Source organism: Apium graveolens, chromosome 4 (genome assembly GCF_009905375.1).
Source record: "Apium graveolens cultivar Ventura chromosome 4, ASM990537v1, whole genome shotgun sequence".
In the NCBI taxonomy this organism is placed as follows: Eukaryota; Viridiplantae; Streptophyta; class Magnoliopsida; order Apiales; family Apiaceae; genus Apium; species Apium graveolens.
In genome coordinates this window covers 306,742,591-306,755,789 of record NC_133650.1, presented here as the reverse complement: position 1 = coordinate 306,755,789, position 13,199 = coordinate 306,742,591, and the positions used below count along the sequence as shown (strand labels likewise).

The following is a 13,199-nucleotide window of genomic DNA, read 5'->3' as shown; positions in this document are numbered from 1 at the left end:
CTTGTTTATTTTCTCTGTAACTAAACATAATAGTTATAGAGTAAAATTATGACAGGAACAACTATATATGTATTTAGTCCTTTGTATCTTCATCCCTCTGATGGGAGTACTTTCACGGTTATAGATAAGTTTCAAGGTTATGAAAACTACAGATCTTGGAAAAGATCTAAGAGAAAGTTAGGTTTTGTTAATGGCTCAATAATAAAAGGTTGCTGATGCAGTTAAAAGTGAGGCCTGGGATACATGTAATAACATGGTCATATCATGGATTCTTGGTTCAGTCTTTGAGTCTATCATGGAGTCCATTATTTTTATGAGCAATGCTCACCAAATCCGGAGGCATCTTGAACACATATTTTCTCTTACTAATGGATCCAGAAAATATAAACTCAACAAAGAGTTGTATGAGGTTAAACAACAGAATAAGAACATTAGTGAGTATTATAAGCCATTACCACAATGGTCACAGATGAGACAAATCTGATTGTAGTTCTCCATCAACAAAGGGAAGAACAAAAAATATTTCAATTTCTGAATGGCTCTGATGAAGCTTATGGCACCCGGAGAAGTTAAATCTTGATGATGCCCACTTTGCCCTCTGTTGAAACAGCCTGCAGTTTTCTTTAGAAAGAAAAAGCCCAGCGAGAAGTACTGGGACAGGTCAAAGAAGAATTTGAAGGTCTGCCTATGTTTAGTAAAGGGAGTATGCGAGTCACTTCTAATGCTCAAACTTCTACAACATCATGTGCGGCATGTGGAAAGACATGACATGTTACCGATTAATGTTGGACAGTGATTGGCTATCCAAGCTGGCATGCAAGGGCAAAACCACAACTCAAACTAGTGAAAAAAAACTGTGATTGGCTAGGTTTTGTGTAATGCATTTCTATAGGAATATGTACAAAGATCACAAAGGAGTTAGTTGCAGATCTTTACTATGGCTTGTAGATAGGTCTGCTACAGAGTACATGTTTAAAAAATATATGACTGGGCTTGAAAGGGTAATAATTTCATTGTTGGTTTTCTGATTTAAAAAACATTTGATTTAATTGTTTGCTTGTTTGACAATAATATTATTTTTTATTAGTCGTCCAAACAATTTCATGATTGGTTAATGGAAAAACCAATTTCACAATTATCTAGATCAGCATTTAGGACCACTTCTCTCTCTGATATGTTTGTGAACAACTACTGTGAGGTGTTCAACAATAGTACAAGAAAGTATAGGGATCTTACTATAATTGGATTGCTGCAGGGTTTGCATAAAAGTGTCATGAAAAGAATTTAAACCAGGAGAGACAAGATGGCTATATGTTATGCTTTAAATCAAATTTATACCAATTCTATGAGAAAAGTTAACAAGTAAGTGAGGTGTTATTAATTTAAATTTAATTTTTAAATAAATTATAATATTTTACATTTTAAATTATGCATGTTCATGGCTATGAGTTTCACCAGTGGTTGTGTTGTTCAATGATCTGGTAAAAGCAAGTAATTGGTGATAATGACCAGGGAGGCATGAAATAGTTGTTGATCTTGATGCCAAGATATGTGCATGTAAGAAATATGATCTAACATGCCTTTCATGTTATCATGCATGCACTTGCATTCACTGAAAAAACTTGAACATGGTAGACTACATACACAAAATATCTAGTAAAAATATGTACTTGGCATGCTATGATCACACACTTGAGCCCATTACTAGTGATCAACTGGAAAAAAGCACAAATTCTACCATCACTACCACCTGTGCTTAAGGTTCAACCTGGGAGGCCCAAGAAAGGATCAAGAAGAATGATATTCCCCTTGATCCAACCAAGCTCAAAAGGCAAAACACTAATGTTTATTGTAGTTATTGCAAGGAAAAATGTCATAATGCAAGAACATGTCCTGCTAAGGTAAGTATTTCATTATTGTTAAATTTTATATCATGCTACTGTCCAATGTGCTAAGTTCATAATTTTGTCTAATATGTAAAAAAATGATCAAGCAAGTAAAGCAACTGCAACTGATAAGAAAAAAACAACAAAAGTTGTGGCATCCAAGGGAAAAAATACAAAGCAAAATATTAGTCCTAATGCTCCTTCTGAAAGCACAACTACGACTCCTCAACAAGTGCAAGGGTATAACCAAGGTGGCATATTTACTTCTTACACTCAGCGTGCTAGAATGGAGAACACAACCTTAGATATACAACCACAGATGTTTATGGTTAAGAGCCAATTTAAGAGAATCTTGAAGCAGATTGAAGCAAGAACTAATGCAAGGAAGGCACAAATAGCTACAAAGCCTCCATGGAGGTTGTGAAGTTGATTTTGAAATTGGAAATCATGCAGTAGAAACTGATATATTTTGGTATATTAGAGGCTAGTGCCATGTTTTGTATAATTAATGCAGTGACCAAGTTTTAAATTTTTGGTACAAAATATTTGTACACAACTTTATTGTTGGTGACAAACTTTAGTCATGTAACAATTTCTATTGCATAATTAAATATTTAGTGGATTAATTCCACCAGTTTTCATGAATGTATAATGTTATTGGTCATGGCTATAGACTTTTACGGCTTGCTCCCGAATTTTTTAATGGGAAGGAAGTGAGTGATTAGGAGGTAAAGTACTTTGTCCCATTTTTGGAGTGAAAGTTTTGGAATGAAAGATTGTTAAATTTGCATTCAATAATACTTCCTTTCGCTCTTTTTAAAAACCCGGGAGCACGATTACGGAGGGAAGTGAAATAACTTTATTTACCCTCCACTGGCTTTCCTTCCTTTTTAAAACTCGGGAGCAAGGCGTTATAGACTTTGAAACTGTCTCGGTAATTAAAGATTTGAATGTATTAAGAATTAATGCCTTGACTGTTTTGACCAATGCATGTAAAGATTTATGCTACTACATTAATTTCTAATCCACCATATAAGCACATACTGCATTGCATATTTCACTCATAAAAAATCCAACTACACATAATGTTCTCTTATTTGATCTTTGTACTCATCATGGCCGACTGGAGGAAGCCTACTTCTGCTAATATCTTCAAGGTTAATTGTAAGGGGCTGTTTGACAGGGACCAAAGACAAGGTGTTGTTGCTTGTATCCTGAGAAACCATAAAGGACAACAAATCAGAGGGAATGCTGGAATGATGGGCCTCATATTGCCATTGGCTGCCAAGTTATGATCAATCTTTTATGGAGAGAAGATGGCATGTCAGAAGGGGGATGTGAAGTCAGTGTTCACTAGATCAGATTGTGAAGAGGCTGTAAAGCATGTTAATGAACTGGACCCAGAGTTTTGGTTGGATGATCTAGTTGTGTTGATCAACAACATGCAAAATGTGCCCAGTGCTGCTAATAAAGCAGCTAAAGCTTTGGCCACTTCTCAGTTTGGGAAGGATGGTGGTCTCAATTAGTATGATGAGGCCCGTGCTTTTCTTCATACCATCCTTGCTGCTGATAGAATATAATCACTCCAGTGCAACTAGAGTTTTATCTATGTTTGCTTTAATCAATGTTGTTTGATGTAATCACTGCTTTTATTCAGTGTTATGAATATATTGCTATGTTTCTTAATTAGTCAAAAATTTAAACAAAAATCAAGCATCTATAATCAAAATAAGAAAAATGTAGGCAACAACATCTTTTTATTATTAATCAAACATGGCTACATTGGATTTTCAGTTGCATCACGACCAAAGAAAACAACAACAAGAACAATTACAGCAACAAAGTTACAAATTAACCATAACCTATTTCCTAAGTTGCAGCACCTCGGCTTCTTCTCATTCTCTCGCATATACATCATTTTTTCCAACTACTCTTCATTTCTCTGTATTCTTCTCAACAATCCAAGTATAACTGTAAAATTCGTAATTTTATTTTTAATTTATTTATTAGAAATTAGATATTAATTTGTCTAGATAAATATTTTAAAATTAGAATATTCTGAAAACATTTTGTGCAAGGTAGTTGATTTGTGAAAAGATTTGTTATTTGTGGAAATAAGTGTAAGAATAATTTAGAAAATCGAAATTTTTTTAGTTTAGGTAATTGTGTGTATCAAATATTTTATTTATGGAATTTACTTGGAGAGGTTGTAAATCTTTAGGAGGAAATATTATTATTTCCTAGTTGAGATATAGGGTTTTGTATCGTTATAAATACACCATATTCGTATTCCTTGTTTTTATCATTAAAATTCGTAGGACTTTCTCAGCAAAAATCAGCTGTCTTGTAAAATTCGTAGAAAATTCATCGTAAGTCAGAATTCAGTGATTCTGGACTTTTCAGAAAGGTCTTTTCGTTATCTTCAGTTTTCGTGTTTCGTGTTTTTCAAGAAAATATCGTTTAGAGGGTCAAAAAGAGTAAATTCAGATCTGGTCAGGCTTTGAGGTAAGTACCTTTTGACTTACTTTTAAATTTCCGAAAAGATATTTCAGTTCTGTTTTTAATTTCATATAAGATATACAAATTTCGATTTTCTAAATTATTCTTACACTTATTTCCACAAATAACAAATCTTTTCACAAATCAACTACCTTGCACAAAATGTTTTCAGAATATTCTAATTTTAAAATATTTATCTAGACAAATTAATATCTAATTTCTAATAAATAAATTAAAAATAAAATTACGAATTTTACATTCTTCCCTCCTTAAAAGAATTTGGTCCCCAAATTCACATAACATAAATAAATTAAATAAGTCACTAAAGAAAAGAAATCATACCTTAATTGCGATAGTTGTCATTTCCTGTCAGCTGAAACACACGTCCTTTGCCCATCTTGTTATCTGCTTCCTTCCTTGGTGGCGGTGGCGGATTGTGCGGACAATTCGAAATCTTATGTCCTACTTCTCCGCAATGAAAACAAGCACCTGTATTCCAACGACAGACTTTGTCCGGATGATTCTTGCCGCACCTGGTACACGTCTCTCGATCACCTTGACCCCCGATGTTATCGTACACGTGTGGCTTCTTGAGTGGTCCCCCTTGAAAAGATTGCCCACTAGTTTGAGTGAACCGCCTCTTATTCCAACTGCCAGACGCCTTTTCAGATTCTGCCAAGCCCCTTTCGATCACTAACGCCTTGTTGAGGACAGCCTCGTACGTCTGAAGTTCAAACGACGCCACTGAATTCCTGATGTCACTTCGAAGTCCCTCCTCTAATCTTCGTGCTCGACTGCTCTCATCTGCTACTAGGGTCGACGCGTACTTCGCAAGCTTTGCAAATTCTGCTTCGTATTCAATGACGGTTCTTCCACCTTGTTGAAGTCGAATGAAGTCCCTCTCTTTCTGCAGACGAACTGTTCTCGGAAAGTACTTGTCCTCTAAAGCCTTCTTGAACTTTGCCCAAGTGTACGGTTCATGATTTTCTTCAAGATTTGTCGTGTCATTCTTCCTCTTTTCCATAAGCCACCAGTCGTAAGCGCTTCCTTGCAATTGGTACACAGCTAAGGTCACCTTCTGTTCCTCATTGCTCCCCAGAAGTCCGAAAGCTTTCGTGTTTCGTGTTTTTCAAGAAAATATCGTTTAGAGGGTCAAAAAGAGTAAATTCAGATCTGGTCAGGCTTTGAGGTAAGTACCTTTTGACTTACTTTTAAATTTCCGAAAAGATATTTCAGTTCTGTTTTTAATTTCATATAAGATATAAAAACTTTGATTTCGAAATTATAAGATATAAGTATTTGTGAATTTTAGAACCCAGTCTCTACGTTTTCGAACCGTTCGTAATTTACGCTATAGTTCCGGAACTAGCCTTAGATACCCTTAGTAGGCGCACAAGTGTGCAACTTTAGATACCTATTAAGGGCGCGTAATTATTGAACTTTAGATGCCGACCACTGGCAAAGTGTGGTATAAAGAATAAGAATAAGAATTAGATGCCGGCTACTGGCAAAGTGTGGCCGTAGATCAAGACTGTGGTATTTATAAGAATTATCGTTTCGTTCTGTTTTATTCTGCTCAGATCTGTTATAAAATCTGTACTGTTATAAATTCTGCTCTGTTCTGTTTTAAATTCTGACCTATAAAATATAAAACTTTGGGTTGGATTTATTTTAGAAAATGTTTTACAAAATTATTATTGTTTTAAGAAAAATCGTTTTATCAAAACACCCATTGTTTTTCTGTTTAAAAGTTAGTCAATTTGTACTTGCTGAGCTGTGTAGCTCACCCCTTTTAACATTTCAGGTTCGGAATTTGGAGCATATTAAGATTAAGGAATGAGAACTATGTGGAGATCTGTGCTGCTTCGTTTTGTGCTATTTGAATTAGAATAAAGATTTTGTTTTTAGAGAATAAATTTAATTATCTGTTAGACAATTATTATCGGATTTGTGGAGCTGCGTCTCTATTTTTATGATTTTGATTATTGAGTTTGACCGCTGCTTTGAATTTCGTGATCTATTAGAATTATCGAGTAATAATATATTTTATTTTTAGTTTTCGATTTAGAATTTAATAGTCCGGAAGTGCGGGTTGTTACAATAACAGCACGCCCACGATCACAAATCGGAGGATCAGTCCAACGAAGTACTTGCAACCCCGTCGACCATTTAGACAGCTAACAAACCTACGATCAGAATTATTCTCCGTCCAAGCAGTCCGCTCTACCACCAACATACAACAAATGAGGGTTTATAATTTGGAGGAATAACCCGTTTAGGACCTGAATATCAACACAAATATGATTAAAGAGGCTTTAGACACTTGCTTTTTACCAAAATGCTCTCACGCCGTTAAATCTAGTAGACGGAAGTCCCCAACTTGCACGGTTTCTCAATCTTCAGCATTCTTTTTGCTAGTTTACCAACTACGGGTACACAAAGTGCACCATTTGGAAACTATAGGTACACTGTCTACAATTTACTCTAAGAAATATTTGTATTTGAACAAAAGCCTAAGTTAATATAGTGATTAGCGAGTTCTTCCTTAGTTTGGAAGAATTTTTTTTCCTACCCCTTCTTTTGTTCAAAATGAGTAAAGCTCTCTACTATTTTAATGGCAGCATGCACAAATAAGCCCAACCATTTCGTTCAAAACAAATTAATCAACGCGAGAGTGCCATAGTTTGGCAGAGACCAGGTGGGAAACTTGCAATGTTTACAAATGTATGAGCTCGTTTGGATGTCTGCTTTCTTAGCTGGGATGGTGGGATAATATTGCATAATCTTAGTCGAAAGATATATAATGTATGAGCTCGTTTGGATGTCTAATGTTTTTATTGAGCTCGATTCTCTGGAGGGTGATTCAGGCTTTAAAAAGTGTGCCTCTAAAGACTTGCCATATTTTGGTGCAATTATTTCTGATTGTTCTATGGTAAAGGACCTGAAGTCCCATCCAGTGTACTTCATTAAGTGATCTGTTTTTCTTTTCATGCAAATGAGCCACAAGGGCGGTACAAATTATAAACGGAAGAGAGGAATCCAACCTTTGAACTATCATACACACAATATCAGCCTTTGCCACTAGGCTAGGATCTCATCGGGATATTAGGTGATCTGTGATCGAAATTGCTCATAATATTCCTACAAAAATTAGTTGCTTGTATCCCTTGTCTGATCGCACTCTATGGATATTAGTGCTGAAGATAAGCAATATAGTAGTCACCTTGGTTTTGTTTGAGAAATTCATAAAATGCTATATAGAGAAATTATGTTAAGAGTGGAGGAGAGTAAAAAATGCCAATATATAACAGATTTTTCTATACAAAAGTATTGAAGCACAAAGAAACCTTTATATGTACATACTATTACAGTATTCACTGGTAGCAACTTCTTTTTTCTTTTTTTCAGAAAGAACTTTCTCCAGATCTGTTTGTGATAATGGCCTTGGTTCCTGAAAGAAAATGCATATATTGAAGACGCGTAAGTAGGAACATCAGCAGATAAAAGCAGTATACTTATAAAAAGGAATATATAAGCCAATAATAAGACAAGGATACGGATACAGACCGATGATTCCAGTCCACTCTTTTCAGCATCAAGAAGGTCCCTGACCGGAAAATAGGCAGCCTGCTTGCAGAGCTCAAGAAGATCCGAGCCACTATACCCATCGCATAAACTAGCTATGTGGTCCAAATCAATTGAACTCTCCACCTTCTCCCCTTTCAAGATAACTTTCAATATTTCAACTCTCCCCTTGCAGTCAGGAAGTCCGATTTCAAAAGCCTGAGGGAGACGTCGAAGTATTGCTTCATCAAGTGCTGTTGGACGATTAGTGGCAGCAAGAACCATTACTCTTGCATTTTCTACATAAAATTACATAAATGAGTTATATTATCGAAAAGATATCTTAACTATTAAGGTGTAACAGTTGCACCAGTTGTGACATAGAAATAACATTTGAAGAGAACATACGATCAGTGGTGAAACCATCCCATAATGACATGAACTCGGTCTTCATGCTTGTTGATACTTCATGGTCCCCTGGACGACGCTGACCCAAAAAACTGTCGACCTCATCAATGAATATAATAGAGGGCTGGAGTTTATGAGCCAAACTAAATACCGCAGACACTGCAAATTATTTTGCATACATTATTAGAAGAAACAACTTATGAAGATCTAATGACTAAAGAAAAATAACACTCACCAATTTTCTCTGCATCGCCATACCACTTGCTCTTAAGCTTTGATAATTTTACGTTAATAAAAACTGCCCCCGACTCTTTTGCAATAGCTTTTGCAAGCATAGTTTTTCCTGTGCCTGGAGGTCCATGTAACAAAACACCTTTTTGAGGACCAAGGAGTTTCCCTTGTGAAAAAAGTTCCGGCCTACGGAGTGGGAGAATGACCAATTCTTGCAGTGACTGCTTAATACTGTCCAGCCCTCCGATTGAATCAAATTCCACTTCAATGTGATCAGGATTAATAACATCACTAGCTATTACATCCTGTATTTAAAGCATCATTATAATGTTAAACACAAGGATTACATGGATCTCTAAACCGCCAACAATGTCACAGCATATAAGAGCCATGACACATGTCTGTCAGCAGAAATACCTAAATGCACACAAAGAATTATGGCGATTGCTGTCACTGAGGACAGCTCTCTGAGGTTCAAAATGCAGTTTAGTACCAACTCAACTAAAGAATAAATTTTAGAATGATAACAACCATTAAACAACAAACACAACTAATCCAAGTAGCAATTCTGACTTGTTGAAAATGAAAGATAACTTCTAAATTTTGAATCTCCCGGATTCCTCACCATATAAATAGTCCAATCTCAAAAAGATCGAAAATTTTGATGATGTTCTACTCTACTTATAACGTAACAAGTGGTTGGGGAAAAGCACAGAAAGATAGATGTATATGTATGGACGATGGTACCTCGTAGGCATTGGTTTTAATAAGAGGGCGACCTAGACGCTTGGCAATCTCCATCTTCTTAGTTTCAAGTGCTTTCTTGTTTTCTTCTTGGTTCTGGTTCTTAGTAGTTTCCTTGGATGCTTCTGAGACCTGATCAGGCTGATGGAGAGCCATGAATAAAATTAAAATTTAATCATATGATGTTTGTTTGTGCTAATTGCTATAAGCACAGAGTGTTTGGCACAAGCACATACAAAACTCTTTCATAAATCTTTTAAGCGTTTCAAAATTAAAATAAAATAGAATAAATGTCAAAACAATTGCAGCTTACCTCTGTTTCTTCACTAGCATTGTCAGCAAGAACTTTCTCCACATCTGATTGTGATAATGGCCTGGGTTCCTGAAAATAATGCATATGTTGAAGACTCGAATAAGATCATCAGCACAAGCAGCCTTAAAACTATTGATTACTTGCCATGATCTATAACTAGATGAAAACAAATTCAACCAATCGAGCAACTTTGAAGAATTGCCTAATATAAAAGATTCTCAACTCCAAAACATTAACAATTCAACATTAAGATGATCCTTGATGTGATGCTACTACGGGGATTAGTATACGTGACATGCTACTGATTGGATAAATAATCAGCGGATCTGGAAACCAAATTTCAAGTAGCAGAACATCAGTGAGATATTTTGCCTTGAGAAAAGTAACTTGAAGGATATGAATACATACCGGACATATCAGTTTAAGCTTTTCAGCATTAAGATGATCCTTGATGGGAAAATAGGCTGCCTGCATGCAGAGCTCAAAAAGATCAGAGCCACTGTACCCATCACATAAACCAGCTATGTGGTCAAGGTCAACTGAACTGTCCACCTTCTCTCCCTTCAAGATAACCTTCAAGATATCGACTCTCTCCCCGTGATCAGGAACTTCAGTTTCAAAAATATGATGGAAATGTCGAAGTGTTGCTTCATCAAGTTCTGATAGACAATTAGTGGCAGCAAGAACTATCACCCTTGCATTTCCTACACAAAATATCAGAGAACTGAATATAAGTCCAGTCGAAGATAATGTGACAAGAAAAAGTAGCAATTGCACCCAATATAATGATATTTGAAGAGAACATACGATCAGTGGTGAAACCATCCCATAATTCCATGAAACTAGTCTTCAATCTTCTTATATAGACATCGCCTTTAGAAGAGCGCTGGCCCAAAAAGTTGTCAACCTCATCAATGAATATAATAGCAGGCTGGAGTTTATGTGCCAAACTGAATATCGCAGACACTGCAAATTTTGCAAAAAAATTACATAATCTGAAACAATATTAAAGTTTTGATACAGGGTTACATGGATGGATGAATTTAATTTATCCCTTAAGGACTATTGCAGAACCTTACAAGGAATATATATGGTGAGATGAGAAAACTAAGGCCAAAATACACTCACCAAGCTTTTGTGTTTCATCAAACGAGTTGCTTATTAGATTGGCTAACCGAACATTGATGAAAACAGCCCCTGATTCTTTTGCAATAGCTTTTGCGAGCATCGTCTTTCCTGTACCTGGAGGTCCATGTAACAGAAAACCTTTATGAGGTCCAAGGAGTTTCCCCTGCGAGAAAAGTTCCGGCCTACTGAATGGAAGAATGATAAGTTCATGCAGGGACTGCTTAATCGTTTCCAACCCTCCAATCGAATCAAATCGCACTTCAATGTGATCAGGATTAATTATATCACAAGCTATCACGTCCTGTACATTATTCCATTCATTAAAATTAACTGAAAACATGACATAGAATTTAATATTTACAAAAAAAGCCCGAGGATGTGTTTGGTATTGCTGCAGGAAGCAGCAGCTTTTCGTTTTGGTAAAATTTAAAAGCTGTTTTTCGAAAAAGTGCTTTTAGCCTGAAAATGCTGTTAGAAAAAACAAGTCCGTTCATGCTTTCAGAAAAAGCTGTTTTTTACGCGAAGCAGATTCTGATTTCACCATCAAACCTTACCTAGCATACATATTTTTAATTTTTTGCATCAAAATATATACTTATCAAAAAAATTACCAAACAGTCATCTGATTTTTACGACAACACTTTTTTCAGCAGAACTTTTTCTAACAGTACAACAATTTTTAACAACAATCCCAAAAAGAGCCTTGACATAGGTATGTACCTCGTAAGAATTGGTTTTAATACGAGGTCGACCAAGACGTTTAGCAATGTCTTTCTTAGCTTCAAGTGCTTTCTTGGATGCCTCTCGGTCGAGGTTAAGCTGACGGAGAACCTTGACACTCACCCAGCAGCTAACACCGACACTGAATGTATACATCAACACTTCTCGCAAAAGCTCTCCAGTTTCCTTCATCCTCTTCACTATTTAATTTTTGATACGAAAATATTTTTTCAGGATTTTCAAGTATGTACAGAGTTTTTCTGAGGCGTATAGTAAAGGTTCAAGAATCAAATTCAGGTGTCTGTATATATGTATATTTATGTCCTAGCTAGCTTAGAATTAGGACCATGCACAAACATTTAGAGAAGTTCTTAACGAAAACTAATATGAACTGTCCATGTAAGAATCAAAATTGTAATAGAATCAGAACTCAGAAGTACTAAATACGAAATTACTCAAAACTAAAATTATTACAGAATTGAAAATAGATTATAAATAGGAATTGACACTATATGATATAAGCTCTTCCGTCTTCAGTCTTCGATATAAATTTTACAGGAACTTCTGTTCTTTTTGCAGCAACAGCTTCTCCAGATCCGTTTGTAATAAAAGTCTGGGTTCCTGAAAAATGATGCATACATCGAAGACTCGTAAATAGGAACATTAGCAGAAAAATGCAGTAATGTTACAAAACGCAACAATGCATTATGGATAAATGTGACAAGAAAAACAGACCGATGATGTGAGTCCACTCTTTTCAGCATAAAGAAGGTCCCAGATTGGAAAATAGGCTGCTTGTTTGTTGGAAAATTAACAATACTAAATTACTACTATATTAACACAATATAACAGTTATATAACCAATAACAAGAATAAGGTAATAGCTCCAATAACGAAAACAAAACACGAAGGTTGTAAATAAAAAAAATAATCAGCAACTGTAAAAGAAAAATTAGAAGAGAAAGAAAACTTAGCATAATGAAGCTTTCAAACAGCTGAGTCACCAATCCCTCGAGAGAAAGAGGATGTTCTTGAAGAGTTTATTGCCCTCACTTACTGTGTTCAGAGACTACATAACCCTCCCAGGATAAAACAGCAACAGCACACCGGTTCACAGCAACTCGATCTACAAACAGCGATCAGACCTCAGTCGCCAAAACCTATGCTAATCTGTATAATTTTGAAGGAGAGAAAAAGAGGAAGATGATAGCTTGGGTTTTACGTATGTATATTTCAACGTCTATATTCCAAAACGTTTTGTTCAGTATAAATATTACATCCCAAAACATAACTGAATATGTTATATTAATTAAATAAATATTCTGACTTAAGTGCATTTAATGAATACTTTCAGAATCAGAAACAACCCATCCCCGGTGGATAATGCGCCTATGGATAATGCTCACTTAGTACCCCGACGGATAATGGACACTTTGTACCCCTGTGGATAATGCACACTTTGTACCCCGGTGGATAATGCACACTTTGTACCCCGACGGATAATTTACACTTTGTACCCCGGTGGATAATGCACATTTTGTACCCCGGTGCATAATGCACACTTTGTACCCCGACGGATAATGTACACTTTGTACCTCGACGGATAATGTACACTTTGTACTCCGACGGATAATGTACACTTTGTACTCTGACGGATAATCAGTTCAGTGCATTTCTCCAAATCCTGATATTCAGATTCAATATTC

At 35.8% G+C, this 13,199-nt stretch overlaps 2 protein-coding genes across 2 annotated transcripts; both read right to left on the bottom strand.

Annotated features, from left to right (window-relative positions):
• Positions 1–4,728: 4,728 nt before the first annotated feature.
• On the bottom strand, positions 4,729–5,409 carry LOC141720040 (uncharacterized). The gene has a single exon (XM_074522396.1). It carries the CDS (start codon positions 5,407–5,409, stop codon positions 4,729–4,731), a length of 681 nt encoding a protein of 226 aa, XP_074378497.1.
• Positions 5,410–7,714: 2,305 nt separating this feature from the next.
• On the bottom strand, positions 7,715–11,748 carry LOC141717301 (uncharacterized). The gene is made up of 10 exons (XM_074519384.1): positions 11,494–11,748; positions 10,774–11,074; positions 10,453–10,611; positions 10,054–10,349; positions 9,646–9,714; positions 9,336–9,473; positions 8,593–8,893; positions 8,358–8,516; positions 7,953–8,248; positions 7,715–7,836 (listed from the first exon to the last, which is right to left on the bottom strand). The coding sequence occupies exons 1-10, from the start codon at positions 11,683–11,685 to the stop codon at positions 7,735–7,737; spliced, it is 2,013 nt and encodes a 670-aa protein (XP_074375485.1). The 5' UTR covers positions 11,686–11,748; the 3' UTR covers positions 7,715–7,734.
• Between the last annotated feature and the right edge of the window lie 1,451 nt (positions 11,749–13,199).

Coding starts and splice junctions, on each gene's coding strand:
- LOC141720040 (XM_074522396.1), bottom strand. CDS start 5,409: ATGGAAAAGAGGAAGAATGACACGACAAATCTTGAAGAAAATCATGAA.
- LOC141717301 (XM_074519384.1), bottom strand. CDS start 11,685: ATGAAGGAAACTGGAGAGCTTTTGCGAGAAGTGTTGATGTATACATTC. Junction 9,474..9,645: donor ATGCTAGTGAAGAAACAGAG/GTAAGCTGCAAT, acceptor GCTCTCCATCAG/CCTGATCAGGTCTCAGAAGC. Junction 8,894..9,335: donor TTAAAACCAATGCCTACGAG/GTACCATCGTCC, acceptor CTTTAAATACAG/GATGTAATAGCTAGTGATGT.